Source organism: Dysidea avara, chromosome 3, assembly GCF_963678975.1.
Source record: "Dysidea avara chromosome 3, odDysAvar1.4, whole genome shotgun sequence".
NCBI lineage: Eukaryota > Metazoa > Porifera > Demospongiae > Dictyoceratida > Dysideidae > Dysidea > Dysidea avara.
The window spans coordinates 20,015,986-20,034,253 of NC_089274.1; the positions used below are offsets into that span (position 1 = coordinate 20,015,986).

Sequence of the window (18,268 nt, forward strand, 5' to 3'; positions counted from 1 at the left end):
TTAACATACGTACTCCATCAGCATATAGCCCGTTGCCATTAAATTACTCCATCAGCACTCCATCAGTCACAGATTAAGATCTTTGTAAAAGGGATTTACTGTTCATACTAAAAGTACTGCCAGATGACATCATGAGTAGCTACCAGCACTTGCTACCTGTTGTACTGTTCACACATTCCTTAATAATGTGAGCATTTATTTGAAAAGCTATATAATAAAACTATGTACATATGTCTCTGGTTTGAAAGTATGTTTTGAAAGTATGTTGAATAATGGCCATACCGGTTTGACACTCAAGCATCAACTATATGGCGTAGATTGGAAGCCAATACAGTTTTATATTATACCTTAATTACTTCATAATACAAAAGTGGATCATGTGATGACTGAACTCAATTTTATACAATCTCTATAAATAAACTACACATATACAACAGGTACACTAGAATTTGTAATAAATTCCTTGGAATGAACTTTCATGTTACTATAACTGTTTGTGTATAGGATGTATATTCTTTTTTTGTGATAGGATTATAGTCATAGAGATTCTTGTGATCTACATGCTCCTGTCTCTTGTGATTCACATACCTGCGTGTATTGTTTGCCAATGCCTGACTATAATCAACAATCCATTAGTCTCCTTCCTAATATCCAGGCATGATGACAGACATATTGCGGAGCACGCTAAACCATACCGCATGATGGATGGTCATGATGTTTAAGATTCATAGCACTGAAGTTGGTTCATCTCCACTATCAATGTCTAGTTATTATAGCTAGTATTGTTATACCTCAGTTGTCTTGCCAACCAGACACATGTTTTCTTTCATTAAAGAAACATCGGCTATGACTAGTGAGATGGTAATAATGCAACTGTGTAATTTATAATTGGTGAAGAATTAAAAAGAAATGCTGCATGGCAAAAAATTAAAACAATCAATGCAACTCACTTGCACTGTTGCACACAAAGTTCTAGTCATGATAGAGACACAGACTCCAGGTCAGTATAGATTAGATGCTGCACACAGAATTCCAGTAGGATATTACGTTATTCATGATCATTCTTAAAATAAGTGGCTTTATGACCATGCAAATACTGCGTCAATCTAAATGATGTCAAATAATATCTAGTTGCATTAGCAAAACGTAATGATTAGATGACTAGTAATGATGTATGGACCAATAAATTTCAGAGTTGGGGTAACTAGTTACCTTGGAACTAAGTTACATATCTAGTTACTTCTAAAGTAACTAAGTAACTAGTAATATATACAACTAGTTACATACAAGCTTTGTAACTAGTAACTTGTAACAATATTGGAAATATGCGTACTTGATGGTTAAGTGATCTGTTCTTATGCTAGAGACTGACTATTTCTTTTTAAAAAATTCTTCAGAATGTCGTATTTTAAAATGATGGTGCTTAGATAATTAAAGTTGTTTGGAGAACAAGTCACCACCTCGTAGAATTTTTGTCTGCATTCAACATCTATACGATTCTATAGTTTCAGTTTCAAGATTTTGGTATACGTAGGTTTTCAGCCTTCCAGTTTGCAGATTCTTAGTAGGTTATAAATAATTTTTAAAAATAATGCATAGAAAGTAATCAATCTGATTTATCAGTAATTATACTACACCTACAGCCAGCTACCTGCCACACTGTTTACACACCTTATCACCACCCCACTTGATAAACAATCAACGTGTTAATTGACAACTAACTGTATTTCTACACTGTTATCATATTCATTCATTACAAGAATACATTGTCTATTTTGTGTCACTTGTAGCTACAAGCAATTTGGGGCTAGCATAATTTCAGCTGCCCAACATGCACTTATCTACATTCTCCTCTAAACATTGTAACATATTGTGCAATTCAATTAGTAGCTAAGTGCAATCCAACAGATGTGATGCCTTGAAACTTACGTATACATCAAGAAAACATGCACACACACACAAATGTTAGGCCACTCCCTATTAGAGAAGCTAACTTTATCCCTGACAAATACTCTAAATTTGTAAAGTGGAGCTTAATTTATCCGGACCCCAGTTATCCGTATTCTCAGTTAACCGAACTACGGAATGACTGCTCTATTAGAGTAGTGACTGTTCTATTAGGGTAGTTGAATAATACTGATATTTTTACCAATTCTCTTTATGCACAGTTTCAGAGACATGGACTTTTCTGATTTATGGACCCAGCCTGATCCCAAGGGGTTTGGATATAACTGAGGTCCCACTGTATGCTGTTAGTAACCACTTTCAACAAATCCCCTGCATATGCTTTATTACTGTCCTTGACTCCTTTCCAGATAGTTTAGTATTGACACATCAGATACTAGTACAAACACAGTTAACCTACGTATTAATGGTGGATAGTTGAAGTATTTGATTTAACTCTTAATAGCTTGCCAACCAAACTCATATTATAGTCGGGAGAAAGCTGTTAAGAGTGTAATCAAGATGGCTAGTAAGCACTTTACATAACAAATGTAAGGAAATACATGTCTACATTGTAGCTACATAGTAACTTTGCTAGTGTTAGTCATAATAAAGACACCGGTTGGTATATTCACTAAGTGTTATCCACAAGAATGTTGTGTACAGAATATTGCATTATTCACGATCACTTTGTAGTGGCTTAACTCTACTAGATTCATGACCAGTGTCAAATTATCAAGAGTCATTAGAGAGTGTTGAGAGACTCATCAACTAAAAGTATATAAAGCATTATGCTATAACTTGAGTAAGTAACTAATGCTGCTATAACATTAAAGGATAGAGAGATGTCAATACCACATTAATTTTGTAAACTTTATATATAGTAGAAGAACTCAACACAAATGGTAATTGTCAGTGTGGTACACACAAACCCTATATATATGTAGTAGGCTGAAGTGCTGTTATAGTGGTGCAATAATTCTTCGTGTTAATAAAGCACTGCAAAAGGATAGAGTGTTGATTTGTGATATTTATGCAATAACCACACATATCTAACACCTCACATGTTTAGTACAATACTAATCATCAAGGTAGCAAAGGAACAAAAGAGTCTTCCATGAATTTCTGGATGTACGCATGACTTGTGAATAAAATGACCAGAAAGAAATTCTAATTTACACAACTGTACAAGAAGCATGTACTATATTGTTCAGTAATAAACCGACTGCTTTATTAAAGTGTTTTGTCCAAAATTGGATCACAGTCACATGATAATTTCAAATTTTCTGGCAATCAAGTCACTGACACAGTTAATAGAGTTTCAATGTCCAGCTATCAACCTTTTGTGAGTTCCCAGTGATAATTTAATATCACATATTAATTTTGAAGCAATCAGTTATATTGTACAGCAATTTAACTTCCATGTACAGAACAGTGGCTCCATCACCACCCCCATAAGACCACATGATGAAAAATCAACCTGATATCAATTAATTATGTTATTGTGTGTTTTCTTACGCTTTATATTTGACTGTGGTAATGATGGCCAAGGTATATTTTGTGTCACTTTGTGTCCTTGTAGCTACAAAGAACCCGAGGTTGGGAAATCCACGTGCCTACCCAACAAATCTATGTACACACATACATGCATATGCAATTTGAAATATTTCTCTTAATGGTTTTCCCAGCCAAGTTTCCTTTTGTATATACACAGTGATTCATTATGTCTGCAAAAAAGTCCATGTGTTAATACTACAGTAACTACTCTAATAAAGCATTCAAAGAATAGTATACACACAAAGTTGCATGGGGATATAATTACTAACAAGATATTGAGTGAGACACACTCCTCTAAGCATGATAGTTATAATGGTACTGATATGTGTTTTACTTATGTAGTAGCTACATAAATGCAGTGTGATGCTTAAAAGAAACTTAGAATTAAGACAGTACAGTTCAGAAAGACACAAAAGAGCACTAAAATGTCACCACACCTTCCTGCTATAAATATCTGGAAATACACACATGACCTATTAATTCATAAAGTGATCAGAAAAACTTTCTATTATAAAGACTATAGAAACACCATGATACTTAATCATACACTGACTGCTTTATTAGAGTGTTTGGCCCAAAATGCTGTAATCATTTGATGGTAGACATGGGATAGTTGCAAGTTGTGTGGAGATCCAATTCACCACCTGGTTTGAGTTTAATGTGGCTTTCTGCTATATAAGTGGGTCCTTATAGGTGAACAAATAATACCCATATGCAGTACATGTTAATTATGAAGATATCAGTCTTATTTATCAGTAACTACACTAGCTACGCATACAGCAAGCTTGAACAGCTCTAGGGGCTCTATTACCACTCCATATCATTATAATGATAACCAATTAACTTGTTAGTTAACAATAAACTATTAACAGTTCTACACTGTTAGTCTGTTATGTGTGAATTTCCTTATAATATTCAATATGATGGTCACCAACGCAATTATACAACAGCAGTAAGTTAATGATTGTCAACTATATAACATACACCATTCCATCCATTGTTCCCTATATAATAGTAATCTAGTGTCTACCCTAAAGTTGGGTTATGTACAGACTCAATGTTGCCACCAACTTTTGAATGCTCTATTAAAGTTATTTGAATTGCATCAAGATCTTGGAAGATAATTTTCAAGACAAATACGTGTCTGAAATTATCACCATTCATCCAGCTATGTTTGTGCTTAAAAATTTCAAGGAAATAGCTTTCTTTTTCCAATTTGAAATTATGGGTCATCACAGTTGGTATATATGTTGGATACATATGGAAGACCCTTTTCTCAAATCTAGTCAAACTTGATAATAATATACACTCCACTGCAGGATGCTAGATAGACTTCATCATATCACCTTGATGTACATAGTTTAACATTGTTATGAAACTGTTAAGCAAGCTTTTACAGATACCACTATACCTCATGCCGGCAAAGTGAGGGATACTACCATACCACATACACATATACCAGTGACTCCACCACTTCCTACAACAACTGAATTCAGCTTTGTTGTTATGCAGTTAGCAGTCAATTGGTAAACAATCAACAGTGATGGAGCCATACCTACTTCATGTAGTTTTGATAAGTATTAATTGTTGGAATCATGTTAAAATCTTCATGTATTAATTACACTGCATGATTGATCTATACACAAGATCATGCACTTTGTTATGATTAGGTCCACTTGATACGTCAATTCAATTTTCCGTTGTGTTATGTTTTAACCACAGTGCTTAATATCGGCTTAAACAAGCTTTGAGACAATGTTCAGAGGTTTATTTACTGTCACTGCAGCATCTGTTATTGTTTTGGAGTGGGCAACTGTGAAAAATAGATGTTTGGGGTAAGTTTTTTTGTAAGTCTGTTTTCCCAGTCCGTTCCGCATTTTAGTCATATCCATACACATATGTGTTTAACAGCATAGTATTTTCCACGTCCTTTGCATGCATCATTATGGCCTAAAATACTGAGCCCACAGACCAGAAGTGAGTCTTGTGCCCAGTCTCACCAACTGTGGTTTGGAGATACGTATCTTCTTGGATTCTTTGGCTGCATTATAAGCATGACTCCAACAACACAAACACTGCATGGTCAAACTTATTATTATTGATGTGCAATAGAACCCAAAACTGTAATTCGGTGATATCAGACTGGCCAGACAACATCCAGTGCAGCTGTAGTTGCTAGCAAGCCATGCAGGAAAACACTACACTTTTGAGACCAGCATAATCAAAGGTACTCTAACAGCTGATAACAAGTCAGTCATGTGGTATGTCACATGTATAATGTGCAGTTTCAGCTACATCTTGTGGTGTCTAACAATATTATCACTAATCTAGACAGGAACTGCAGGCACATAATGCAAGAGTACTGTAATAGCTAGTAATGAAACTGGAAAAGTTAAATGTAGACTTAGCTCACTAAATAAAACTAATACTGCGTATGTCAAAAACATTCCTGCATGGTGTCTGTCCCTACTGACAGGGTTCCACAATTTTTGCCAATACATTTATGGAGTACCTACATAATCTATTATATGTGCACACACTTACGTGGAGCGTATACTAGTGTATACTATGATAGCTACAATGTTTGACAGCACATAACATGCATGCTGTACTTATGTGTGTACAGAACTTTATGTAATAGCTGGGATATGAGAGTGTTACCAAATGGCATGTTCCTTAGCCAATCTGTACACCAATTACTGTTGTCTTTCATGCATAGACTTAGTTGGTCACTCAAATTAAGTCAATGTTGAACATGTAGTAAGCCTAATTTCATATTTGTATTTATCAATGTGTGAATGTTCTATTAGAGTTACATTCATCGATGTGTGCTCCAATTTATTAGAATTTATAAATCAAAATACCAGCCATTCCCAAGTGATAATGGTATACCATACCACATGTAGAAGAAGGGATACTACCAGACCATGAACACACCAATGACTCCACCACTCCCGCCCACATTGACTGACTTTGTTGTCAGTTATCCAGTTAGTAAACAATCAACAGTAATGGAGCCACATCTACCCATCAACATTTGCCATACATTTTTGTTAGGTATCATTTTGTAGCATCATATCAAAATTTTCATGCATTAATTGCCAGTGCATAAGTGATACATGTGTATACGTGTATATACAAGTGATATTATGATCAGGTGTACTTGATTGTGTGGAGCCGGACATCTGACGTGTTTTGGCACCTTATTCAGACTGGATGTGGCTTGTATGTATGACTTCTCCACACTTGTTAACTGAGTCACCTAATACACACTGATGTGATCAGCCCCACCCACTATGGTTTATAGACAATTGTCTATAAGTCTTATTTTGATGTGACAGACTTCAACAACAAAAGTGGCACTACTGAGACAATGCTACGGACATGAAATATGATTACAGATGACGTGCAAGTATCATGCACCCAAGAATGTAATATAACACAACACATGGGATCAAAACTGTTATGTATGTAGCTAGATGCAGAAAATCACTATACACTGTTGAGACTGGCCACCATAATCTAAGGTACCCCACACAGCTGATAGCAAACTAGTCATGTGGCATCAACCTTCATGTCACATGTATAATTCTTATCATGTACAGCTACATCATGTAGTGTCTGATAGTACAATATTACTCATGACTATATTGTCTATATATACAGGAACTGCGGCAGCCTCACACACACACACACACACAATGTACCAATTTAATTCAATAACCTTAGGACAGCACTGAATTTCCTGACCTTTATTAATCCCTTTGTACACAGTACTTTCAGTTTAGACAGATGACACCATTATACCAGCTGGAAATTGGAACAGATTTTACAGTAGCAAGAATAAGCATGATAATTTGATGTGTCAGTGTATAGATATGTGCGTACATTAGATGCACTTCGACATTACTGGAAGTTTGTTATTATTATTTTGAAAATGCTTTTACTGTGACCTGCCCTGAGAAGACTAAAATATAATTTTGAACCTACATACATATAATTATATCAGTTGCTAACCAAAGAATGTCTGTTGTGGGCAAGGGTGTTGCTACCCAAAGTACTGCCTTTCATTGTTCTGCCTACAATAACTCTTTAGGGAAGGCTGAGCAAATGAATATTATTGTCTATGTGTGTCTATTGTTTGTCTCTGTGCATGTTTAGAGATATCACTTATGTGGACAGTTTTATGGATACTTTTTAAGAGGGATCATTGATACGTATGAAAAGGAGAGTGCTTAAAATTACCTGTTGCCAGGTTGAGGTACCAGGCCTGGTCCTGTGACAACTAATGGAATGCTGCAGAAAATTCTGTTGCCTTGGAGAGATAGAGCCAGTAAAATTGATCATTCCAGACATCAATCACTTTGAGGCAGTAGGGAAGTTGTGTTTAGATTTTACTCCATTTGGCTGATACAACACAGGGGGTGCAACTTCACAACCCCAAATAATATGATACTTTGTAAAATTATATGATTGTTCTTCTGTGTAGTGTGTGTGTGTGTGTGTGTGTGTGTGTGTGTGTGTGTGTGTGTGTGTGTGTGTGTGTGTGTGTGTGTGTGTGTGTGTGTGTGTGTGTGTGTGTGTGTGTGTGTGTGTGTGTGTGTGTGTGTGTGTGTGTGTGTGTGTGTGTGTGTGTGTGTGTGTGTGTGTGTGTGTGTGTGTGTGTGTGTGTGTGTGTGTGTGTGTGTGTGTGTGTGTGTGTGTGTGTGTGTGTGTGTGTGTGTGTGTGTGTGTGTGTGTGTGTGTGTGTGTGTGTGTGTGTGTGTGTGTGTGTGTGTGTGTGTGTGTGTGTGTGTGTGTGTGTGTGTGTGTGTGTGTGTGTGTGTGTGTGTGTGTGTGTGTGTGTGTGTGTGTGTGTGTGTGTGTGTGTGTGTGTGTGTGTGTGTGTGTGTGTGTGTGTGTGTGTGTGTGTGTGTGTGTGTGTGTGTGTGTGTGTGTGTGTGTGTGTGTGTGTGTGTGTGTGTGTGTGTGTGTGTGTGTGTGTGTGTGTGTGTGTGTGTGTGTGTGTGTGTGTGTGTGTGTGTGTGTGTGTGTGTGTGTGTGTGTGTGTGTGTGTGTGTGTGTGTGTGTGTGTGTGTGTGTGTGTGTGTGTGTGTGTGTGTGTGTGTGTGTGTGTGTGTGTGTGTGTGTGTGTGTGTGTGTGTGTGTGTGTGTGTGTGTGTGTGTGAGTGTGGTGTTGTGCTGTATTGAAATGTGTGTGTGTATGAGTGTGATGATTTTCTGAATAGTACAATCAATACTCGAGGACCCGTGCTATATATACAAATATACTATGGCAAGAATGAACCTTGTGACAAGGTGACTTCCAGTCATTCTCCAGTCGGTTGGTCAGCAGGTGACACGTAGCTATTGTGTACATATTAGCATACATCATACTTCTAAGTCAATTATGGTAAAGCACTCATTGCATGTGCATATGAATATTTGCTAAGTGACCAAAAGTATGCTTCATCACCTATGGTTATCAAAATCACTACCAGATCTCTATGGATATATGCACTTGTATGCATGCATTTTGTAATGTAACAGCATAATATTATATTATACACATCACTGCATACGGACTAGCATACTAAACATACGTAGGTATGCACAACTACACTATACGCTCCACACATACATAATACACACACAAATGCAAACAATATGCTGCACCCATGTATGTGAAGTGTACACACAACCAAGGAGGTGATCTCAATCATTGTTCTTTGCATAATATCAGTATTGCATCCTGGTGACAGTTTTATCCTAGCTAACAGTACAAATTACTAGCTATGTACCTAGAGAAGTCAACATTGTAAACTGCATACATGACTATATCAGTGATGGCGTAGATGACCTACTGTATACTAGGGCCTTCAGCACTCAGGGGGGTTAATGCTAATTAGCAGCAGGCCTTGCATGCCCTACATCATTTGTCAATCATTGTATGCCATGTTCCCACACTGAACTCTGAATATTTAAATTTACAACACTGAGTAACTATACATTAGGGTAGCTAGTGTGCTGTGTAACTTTGGATCAGTATAGATAGTTAATTAGCTAGTATCAGATATGACGTTTTTGTGGTCCATTATCACATTGCTAGCATATTTGATGAATGCCATATTATGTAATCATGTGTTGGTACTTCATTCTATGGTAGATGATAGCAATACTTTTCAGTACGTCTGTAATATGCCATGCATATATTAAAAAGCGACTCATGTAGCTCAGTATAGGTATTTATTGGCCACTGAATTCCTTGAGATACGGCAGCTTATACATTTTAGTCTTTAGGTCAGTTACACTACAGCTTTAGGCTATCTAAATTCTAAATAGTTGATCACAAGCAAGCGACCACAGGCGACCATATATGGTTGATCGATGCCAGATTTACTGGTCTAATTACCTAGTGCTCTTATTTTATTTTTAATCCTATAGGAAGCACAAAGGAAAGCGACTGGTCGGCAACGAGTGAATGATCAAATGATGGTGTCATTCTTACGTCTTGTAAGGTTTCCCGGGTTCAACTTGTATGACTTCATGTACTATAAATACAGTTGCGCTACATCGCGTTTGTATAATCCTTCCTTAAGTTATTTGTGTTTGACGAACTGTTAGCTAAGAAAATGGAAGTAACTAGTCGCAAGCAGCGTATGGTAGTTTGTGAGATACTAGATGCCTTGTCAACGTTGAAGAACAAGGAGAAGTCTCCAAGCAAAGTGACTTTCTCGACTAACATTATTTTACAACAAGCCATCACCACTGGAAATGTTGAAGAGCTGAAAAGCGTCGTTTGTAGTAGCGGCAAGGCAGTATTGAACTTAAGCGATCCAGCTGGACTGCCTTTGGTAATGCGCGCCCTACAAGAAGATCAACTAGACTGTTTTACTCTGATGGTTGAAGAAGGTGCAGACTTGTCAGTCACAGACGAGTACGGATGGACCATTTTGCATTTGGCGGCATCCATGTGCCACCTGGAGGCAATAAAACTAATCTTGAAACACAAGCCAGAACTGCTCGAGGCTAGAACATCTAACGGGCTGAGACCCATCAGTGTTTGTGAAGATTGCCAGCTAACCGGCTTTCTGCTACAGGCTGAACTAAAGTGGCTGAAAAACAAGAACAATGCTAACAAAAATCGAAAAAGCAGAAAATCTTGCAGTAACCCAGTGGCATCAAGCAAAGCAGAAGAACTTGAACTATTACAATTAGTGATGGCAACTCCAAGTGGGGATGACAGCAACAAAATACAAGAAGAAATGGCTTTACTAAGACATAGCGTACTACATTTGGCAGCAGCAAGAAACTACCTGGGTGTAGCTTACTACATTGTTGACAACAACTTGGCAAATGTTGATGCTCAGGACACTGACTGTTGGAGTGCAATGCACTTTGCTGCTATGTACACCAGCGTAGATGTACTGATGTTGCTACTGAAATACGGAGCAAGTAGAGACTTGAAAACAAACAGTGAACAATTACCTACTGACCTAACGTCACAACACAATATACTGGCTCTCCTAGAAAAGAACTAACTCCCTCATCATCAAATATTTTTGATCCCTTCACTTTCGACTTGACTGTGTGTGTGTATTATGCTTTGTAATGTATTAAGTCATTCACAAATGACTATAATTTGTCTCTTGTAATAACTGCTGTACTGAACGATGTAAACCTTGAAATATACATGATGAAATATATTAATATGATACATTGTATCAAGCGCATGGCTCAGTGAATTAGTAGTATTAAGATGGGTGGGTTCTGTATACGGATCATCTTAACAGAAGTCCTACCACAACACTAAATATTTGGCCACTAAGAGTTCTTGTATCACAACAAAGGCTCTTGAGAGGGGTAGGCTTCCGATCTTTGCATTTCTGGAAGGGACAGAAAGGTTTCTGATGACCTGCACATACAGCATCACAGGGCTTGTTACAATGCTGAAATATCTCCACTATTGGTACCAACACAGGATGACTCAGGTTGCATACAACAATCATCTCCTGGTTGAGTGTTGAGCCAAATGTTTGGCATGTCTCCAGGACACTATGTGGACAATTCTTGTAAGACTATGTGTCCTATATGTTCTGATGTTCACAACATGTCTGTTGATGATTTTGCTGAATTCATGTCCCAAATCTGAACATTAGAGGAAGAAGCAATATACACCAAACCTGTGTATATAGGCCCTTGGTAGCATAACATGATAATATTCTTATCAAGTCTATCAACTAGCCACTTCAAATATAGATGGAATGTGCCTATACCAGCTGCTGCTAATGCTATGCCATCTTGTGACCACAATTTGGTGCATGCTATAGGCATAGTTGACATTCATGTGTATAATAACTGTACAGTACAATTGTCCAGTTAGCCTCCTCCAGACTCATCTCCTACAAGCACTACAAGGTCATGTGTTCAACAGAATCTTTACATGATGCTAGAGGCTTCCTAAGATCATAACAACTCCTATCATGGATGACACATTACTATGAACAACTCTGAAGTGTTTATGGACCAGTATGGGTTATTGTGTTATCTGGCTGTCAACAACTGTTGCTGATGAACTGATGGAATTTTGCTACAAAGAGTTACATTCTTGTGTCGCAAACAACTCTCAAATTGCAAGGCATTTGGCTGCCCAGTAAACACCAGGTCCGTGCAAGGTCACAGCAAGGTAAGGAATCAAAAGGTTTATAAAGTTAATTCTAATGTAGTGATGCTGGGTCCTTTATTGACATGTTTACTTAGCATTCCTGGCACTGTTAATAGCTATAAAACACCTTCAGAGGAAACAAGTTATTAACAGCATAATACACTACCTGAAGCAAACTACATCATATCTTTTGTTTGTGGGAATTACTTATCTCCTGTGATTACTATGATATACAACAAATGTACAAATTATGATAACACCTGATAATAGTACGATGGCACAAGTTCTTAAGAAACAACACATCATTGCCGGGAAAGAAATAGTTATTGTGGGAATGATTTGTCCTTAACTTATTTCTTGTAATAATAGATATGCAGTCACAGTGTAAACTTGACAGTGTTAATGAGGGCACTCACTAAAATGTTGCTTGTTTAATTATCAAGAAACAACAACACCAATAGGAATAATTTTATCAGTTATTTGTGTGCATTATACGTCAGTGTTGACGAGAATACCTCAAGTGAAACAATGTCATATTAGCTTGGCCATACGTACATCTCCATCATAGTAGCTAAGGTAGAAAATATTACATTTACCTAAACGGCTTCATACACTATGCATGCGTTGATTTTTTAAACTTTGCATGCATGCAGGCTGTGAGGAATACGTTTCCAAGAAGATGATCCATAAAATTCCAATTGCCTTGTAGATATGCTTTTAACTGAAGATCTATAAAATAAGGCAACACCTTTTTTATGTGTAATATGATAAGAACTGTAACTATGCTAGTGTACATGATTGAAGTATGGCTTGTGGACACATTTATGTGTTGACCAATAATCACAGTCCAGCCAGATACTATATACAGTACTGTTCTAGCTGTCATCTGTTGTTCTGCTGAAATTGATAAAAATAAATTCACTTGTAAACGATGTCCCAAGTCCATTTTCTTCTTCAATGAAGTCAGTAATCTCGAAATATCGGAATTAAAATTCTACAATCAAGAGACAAACAATAAAGTACAAGACACCAACTATACAAGGACCATGTTCCCATAAGTAACAAAGCCAAGGTCATTTTTGGATGCTCCATTTTTGGAGTTTGTTTTTACCACCTAGACAAGACAACCACACTGGGTGACTCCTCTGTGTAGTTACTGTCAAAACTGTTTTACCATAAAAACTTTTTAACCAAAATGATGATGAAGTGCTGCCTAACTAGTCAGAAGGATGTCCAGAAGATAAACTAGTTATAAATACCTACACACTTAGAGTCTATGTTGTGGTGAGCAAATTATATTCAGAATAGTGAAGCCATTGTTTATTTCAGCCAGCAAGGCAACACAACTATATAGCCCAAACTAATCAATCAATTTTGCTCCACTGACAGCTATATAACAGCTCATACACTACATACCGACACCATCTGGTAACCTGTACAGTTATTTGTACTGGTACATGAATACATGTAAACTAGTGCCCTGAAGCTCACCAGTAAACATGCACATATTTGGAGGAGCAAGTTGTTAGCTGCAAAACTGAAATGTGATATCCGCAAGTGACTGATTAGTCAAGGGATGTCAATAATGTAAGCCTTAGGAGACTGAAATTGATCTCAGATAGAAACTGTTTGAAACAAACAAACCATCAAAGTAGCAATCAAAATATCACAGTGGCAATCATTGATATGTCCAGGATTAAACATTCAGATGAATATTGTCATTGGTATCTTAAGGTATGGTGGTGGGCAGACTGAAGTACTAGACATGTTTCAGCAGTAATTGTATTATAGCCAACACTTTCAGCCAAAATCGCTTAAAGAATGTGTTAGTCTTAACAACTTTAGAACTGCAGACACCTTGCACAGTTTATGGATATTTGCTCATACAAGCCATGCATAGCTACAATTATTTTATGCTACAATTATTTTATTTGATAAACATTTGATAAATATTTACAATTCCCTATCCCTTTAGTCAACAATGCCTTATGTAAGACAAAGAGACATGCTCGGCCAAAAAAAGAATAACATTGTTCACCAACACAATGTGTTAGTGGCAGGATGGAGGTGTCTAATATAAACACTACTTAGTAACTTGATACTAAAGACCTTAATATATTCATTGTACTAAGTTGAGCACTGGCAGATAATCCAACAGGTGTTCCTAGCCACCATACCTTATACCCTTATACCTCATGCTTATTAACAAATTAAATATAGTAGGTCAACAAAAAGGAAATTCAATCTCCTTTACACCAGATTAGAATTTTTTTAAAGACAAGTTATAGGGGTATCGCCAAATGATGAATGGTAACTTGTTGAGCAATTTGGAAGTTAAAAATTAGGTGAATTTATCATGCTGGCAATAATAGCTTAGAGTTTATCTAATTCACATCTGGTAAAGCAGAGGATTTTAATATCACACAATTCCTCACAGCACACACCCACATACAGCCCAGATGGAACCACATTTGTTAAAATAAACACAGCTAGAACCACTATGGCTTCTACATGACAATCCATAGGCCATGTCAAGGTGTGCTTACGTCATTGTCCATTTGATGTAATGCCGAGTAATGAAAGTCTATTCTTTAGGACAACTTGAATGTTTACTGCACATTCTTAACATTCAACCACACTTAATCAACAAGTACAATGATAAAGACCATCGTAAAAGAGTAGTCTTATTATGTGAGTAAAAAAACTTTGTTGTAAAACACTTCAGAGTCAAGTTACATGCCCCACACAATTGCAGGCAACAACAACTGAATAGTTTGTTTATTAGCAGCGTTTAAGATTGTTTTCAATTGAATACGCTCACACTATGTCGACAGTAAATGCGATTAAACAAAAATTGACATTTCTCACATATTTAACCCTCAAACAATAATGTAGGAGTCTCCCTAGTGATATTACAAGTGGCCACTACAGATGGCGAAGATAAGGTGAGTGATAATATGTTTGAATATTGTTGTTCACTATTCAAATATTATTTACTCACACACAAAGAAACTGAGATTGAACTACTAATAAAAACTCTGCGTAAAGCCACTTTACAGTGACCACAGTACTTAGTGCTTTTCTCATAATATTCAAGTTCTATGGCATGTAGAGTTTGAGAAGTGTTGTTCTTAACGTACTAGAAAACGACACATTTCTGTACATCAGCTTTTTTATAAGCTGATAACTATTCTTTACAATATCCGTCACTAAACTTAATCTGGTAGATATAAGAATCACAGCAGGTATTCATCAAACAACATAATATGGTGAGGTTATTAAGACATGATGACTATTGATGTTGTCAATTGAAGTGGATATGTCATTATCACATTATTTCATTATCACATCATTTCTTTTACACTGAAAGTAAGGTGGGCTAACACCAAAGATGAAAACATCTAAATTTATTCATAGCACAGCTTCTACAAAAGTCTTCATTTTATAAACATCTTACAGACAGTCCCTAGCTGTTGGTGCCTTTTATAAAACCATGGCACCAACTACAGTGTACACCACTATTATCATTTAACAATAACATACAAGTATTAAACAATTATTTTGTCTTCAAGCTTGTCAGGCGTAGGATGCTAGATGATGTATGTAGCTGAGTAAAAAACATCACATTAGTCTAGAATAATTTGTAAGCATTACACAAGGATTGTTTGATGTTATAACACCCAGAAACTGATCAATCTGGCTCTTGGAATTTATCGGTACTTGTACCAGTGCAAGGCTACCACATACGTACTACAAATTTGTCAGTTAAGAGTCAGCACATGCACGCCCAACAATATTAGTTGTACGGGAGGGGAGTAGCATAAATTAGTTATACAAGTAGTTTGTTGCTAGTCAACACTTTAACAATGTTGAAGACATTTCATAATCACTGTTCAATTGGCTACAAAAGGTATGCTCAGTAATTAATAACAATAGAAATGGTTATTACGCATAGAGATGCCAATATAATCACAATCACTATGGAACATTTAGTGGAATAATTATTACACAAATAATATCAGAAGCTCTAGCTAGCCAACAGTAGTAACTACAGTGCTTAAGTATGTAATATCTGATTCCATCATGCATAATTAAGGGAATGTCCGAATATCTGGATAGGACTTCACCTATTTACTTTCCCTTACCTATATAGTAAATAGGTGAAGTCCTGTCCAGCCAGTTAACTCAGCATTGTTTGCCATTAGCTACTACTGAGCTATATAACTGGAGGAGGGCATATAAATTATAAAAGATCATTCAAGAATGGACTGGGATAAATGGTATATAGCTCACTGATCTGCAGCTCAGTGTGGTTTACTAGGTGAACAGTAGCTAAATGCTTCAAAAATAATGCTTACAACTTATAAAATAATGTAAATTAATTATCTATAAAAATGTTTGGTAGGTCAGGCCCAGGAAACAACCAGTGGTCTAATTAAAGGGGGTGACAACAGCCAACAAAGGTGCGACTATGAATCTGCAGGCAAGCACCATACTTCCATGTTACTCAACTCTTTGTACACACATTCTTATGAGAAACCTACTAATGACTCTTATTTGATTGGATAGACAGAGTATGGTATCAAGATGATAATTATTGTGGAGTTACAGTGATTGGTAAACATTATCAATTTGGAATTATAAACTAACACCAGTTTTGTTAAACATCTCAAATGACATAAAAGAGTTTGTGACTAGCTTTGATGATGCCGCATCATTTCAGCCAATCAGATTCTCCTTGAAATTTGATACAGCACATAAAGCATACAAAACCGATACCATATTTAAGAGTGATAAAATCCCCTAGCACAGGTATACATGTTTCAGTGTAACACTATTGTCCATACACACAGGAGGTAATGCTATATTAGTTATCCACTCATGCCTAAACCATTGACTTTTCAAGAAATAATACCAAAACTACATCTATCCTGGTGTTTGTAAACTAGTCAGAGCTGAGTATTCGGCACTAGATGTAACCTCAATAAATCCCCACCACGAGAATGATGTGGCCTAGCCAGTACCCAACTCAAATGCTATTATACCACTGACCACATGGGCAACATCAGTAAATCAATGAGTGCTGGTATTCCACCACACACCCGCTATGCTAATGAATTACAAACTCTTGGAATAGTAGATGAATTATAATGACCACATACAGTAGTGACGCAAGAATCAATTTTGGCTGATGATATAGTAAAAATTAACTGACAACATAAAAGAGATTTTAACATAGCCTTCCAGAAAGATCTATTAGCTCATCCTGTACAAGGTGTATGATATACTATAAAGCTCAATAAATATTGTTAGTGAAGTGTGCATATTAATATGTGTTATGTCACACCTCATGTAACAGCTTTATTAGCTGGTAGTGAAATGTTATAATATTGTATTAATATAAGAGAAGGATTGGAATTAAAAGTAAACACGTCATCAACACTGGCATGGAGAACAAGATATTATGCAAAACTGATATGAAAATCTCCTCTGCAATGTATGTATTAGCTGCATAAGGCATTCCAATAACACATGCAACGCATTACACACACAAAAGCAAAATAAATTTATATGCACATGATCAGGCCTAAAATACACTGGCTCTATTGTGCACTGCATATGGGATATGAATCAGTAAATTCATATTCTTGGGACTAATATTGCTGGGCAAGTGGTTAGAAATCACCAAAATCACTATTGTATAGGTTGCCTTGTGGACCTGATAGGGTCGACATAGCAGAAATTAAACACACAAGCAAGATGACCGATAAAGAAGGAAGTCACATCAACCACATTAATACAGTAGCACATACACACATAAACACATAGACACATTGTAGTAGCCAAACTAAACAATACACAACACATTCCATGACATATGCATGCTATACTAAACTGCTACACACACTACACACTTATAATTCTTTCATTTGTCTATGCCCCAACTTTATAGAGAGGTGCTGGGTAACTTCCTTAAGCCAGGTGAGACAACCCCTAGGGATTGGCCAGGAACACAGTCAATAGAACCAAAGGCTTCCAGTCCTACGTACAACATAAAGCATGATGCATATGACAAGCTTACCTTCAATGACCACATCCAATCCATCACCTGCCTTTATTTAC

General features: G+C 36.7%; 1 protein-coding gene across 1 annotated transcript; it reads left to right on the forward strand.

Annotated features, from left to right (window-relative positions):
- The first annotated feature begins 9,555 nt into the window (after nucleotides 1-9,555).
- LOC136248392 (protein phosphatase 1 regulatory inhibitor subunit 16B-like) lies at nucleotides 9,556-11,021 on the forward strand. Its single transcript, XM_066040175.1, has 3 exons — nucleotides 9,556-9,642; nucleotides 9,925-9,993; nucleotides 10,080-11,021. The coding sequence occupies exons 1-3, from the start codon at nucleotides 9,556-9,558 to the stop codon at nucleotides 11,019-11,021; spliced, it is 1,098 nt and encodes a 365-aa protein (XP_065896247.1).
- The last annotated feature ends 7,247 nt before the right edge of the window (nucleotides 11,022-18,268 follow it).

Excerpts from the sequence above, each read along its gene's own strand:
- LOC136248392 (XM_066040175.1), top strand. The coding sequence starts at position 9,556 with ATGACGTTTTTGTGGTCCATTATCACATTGCTAGCATATTTGATGAAT. Across the intron at positions 9,643-9,924 it reads TGTTGGTACTTCATTCTATG|GAAGCACAAAGGAAAGCGAC; the intron begins GTAGATGATAGC and ends TTAATCCTATAG. Across the intron at positions 9,994-10,079 it reads TGGTGTCATTCTTACGTCTT|TTATTTGTGTTTGACGAACT; the intron begins GTAAGGTTTCCC and ends TCCTTCCTTAAG.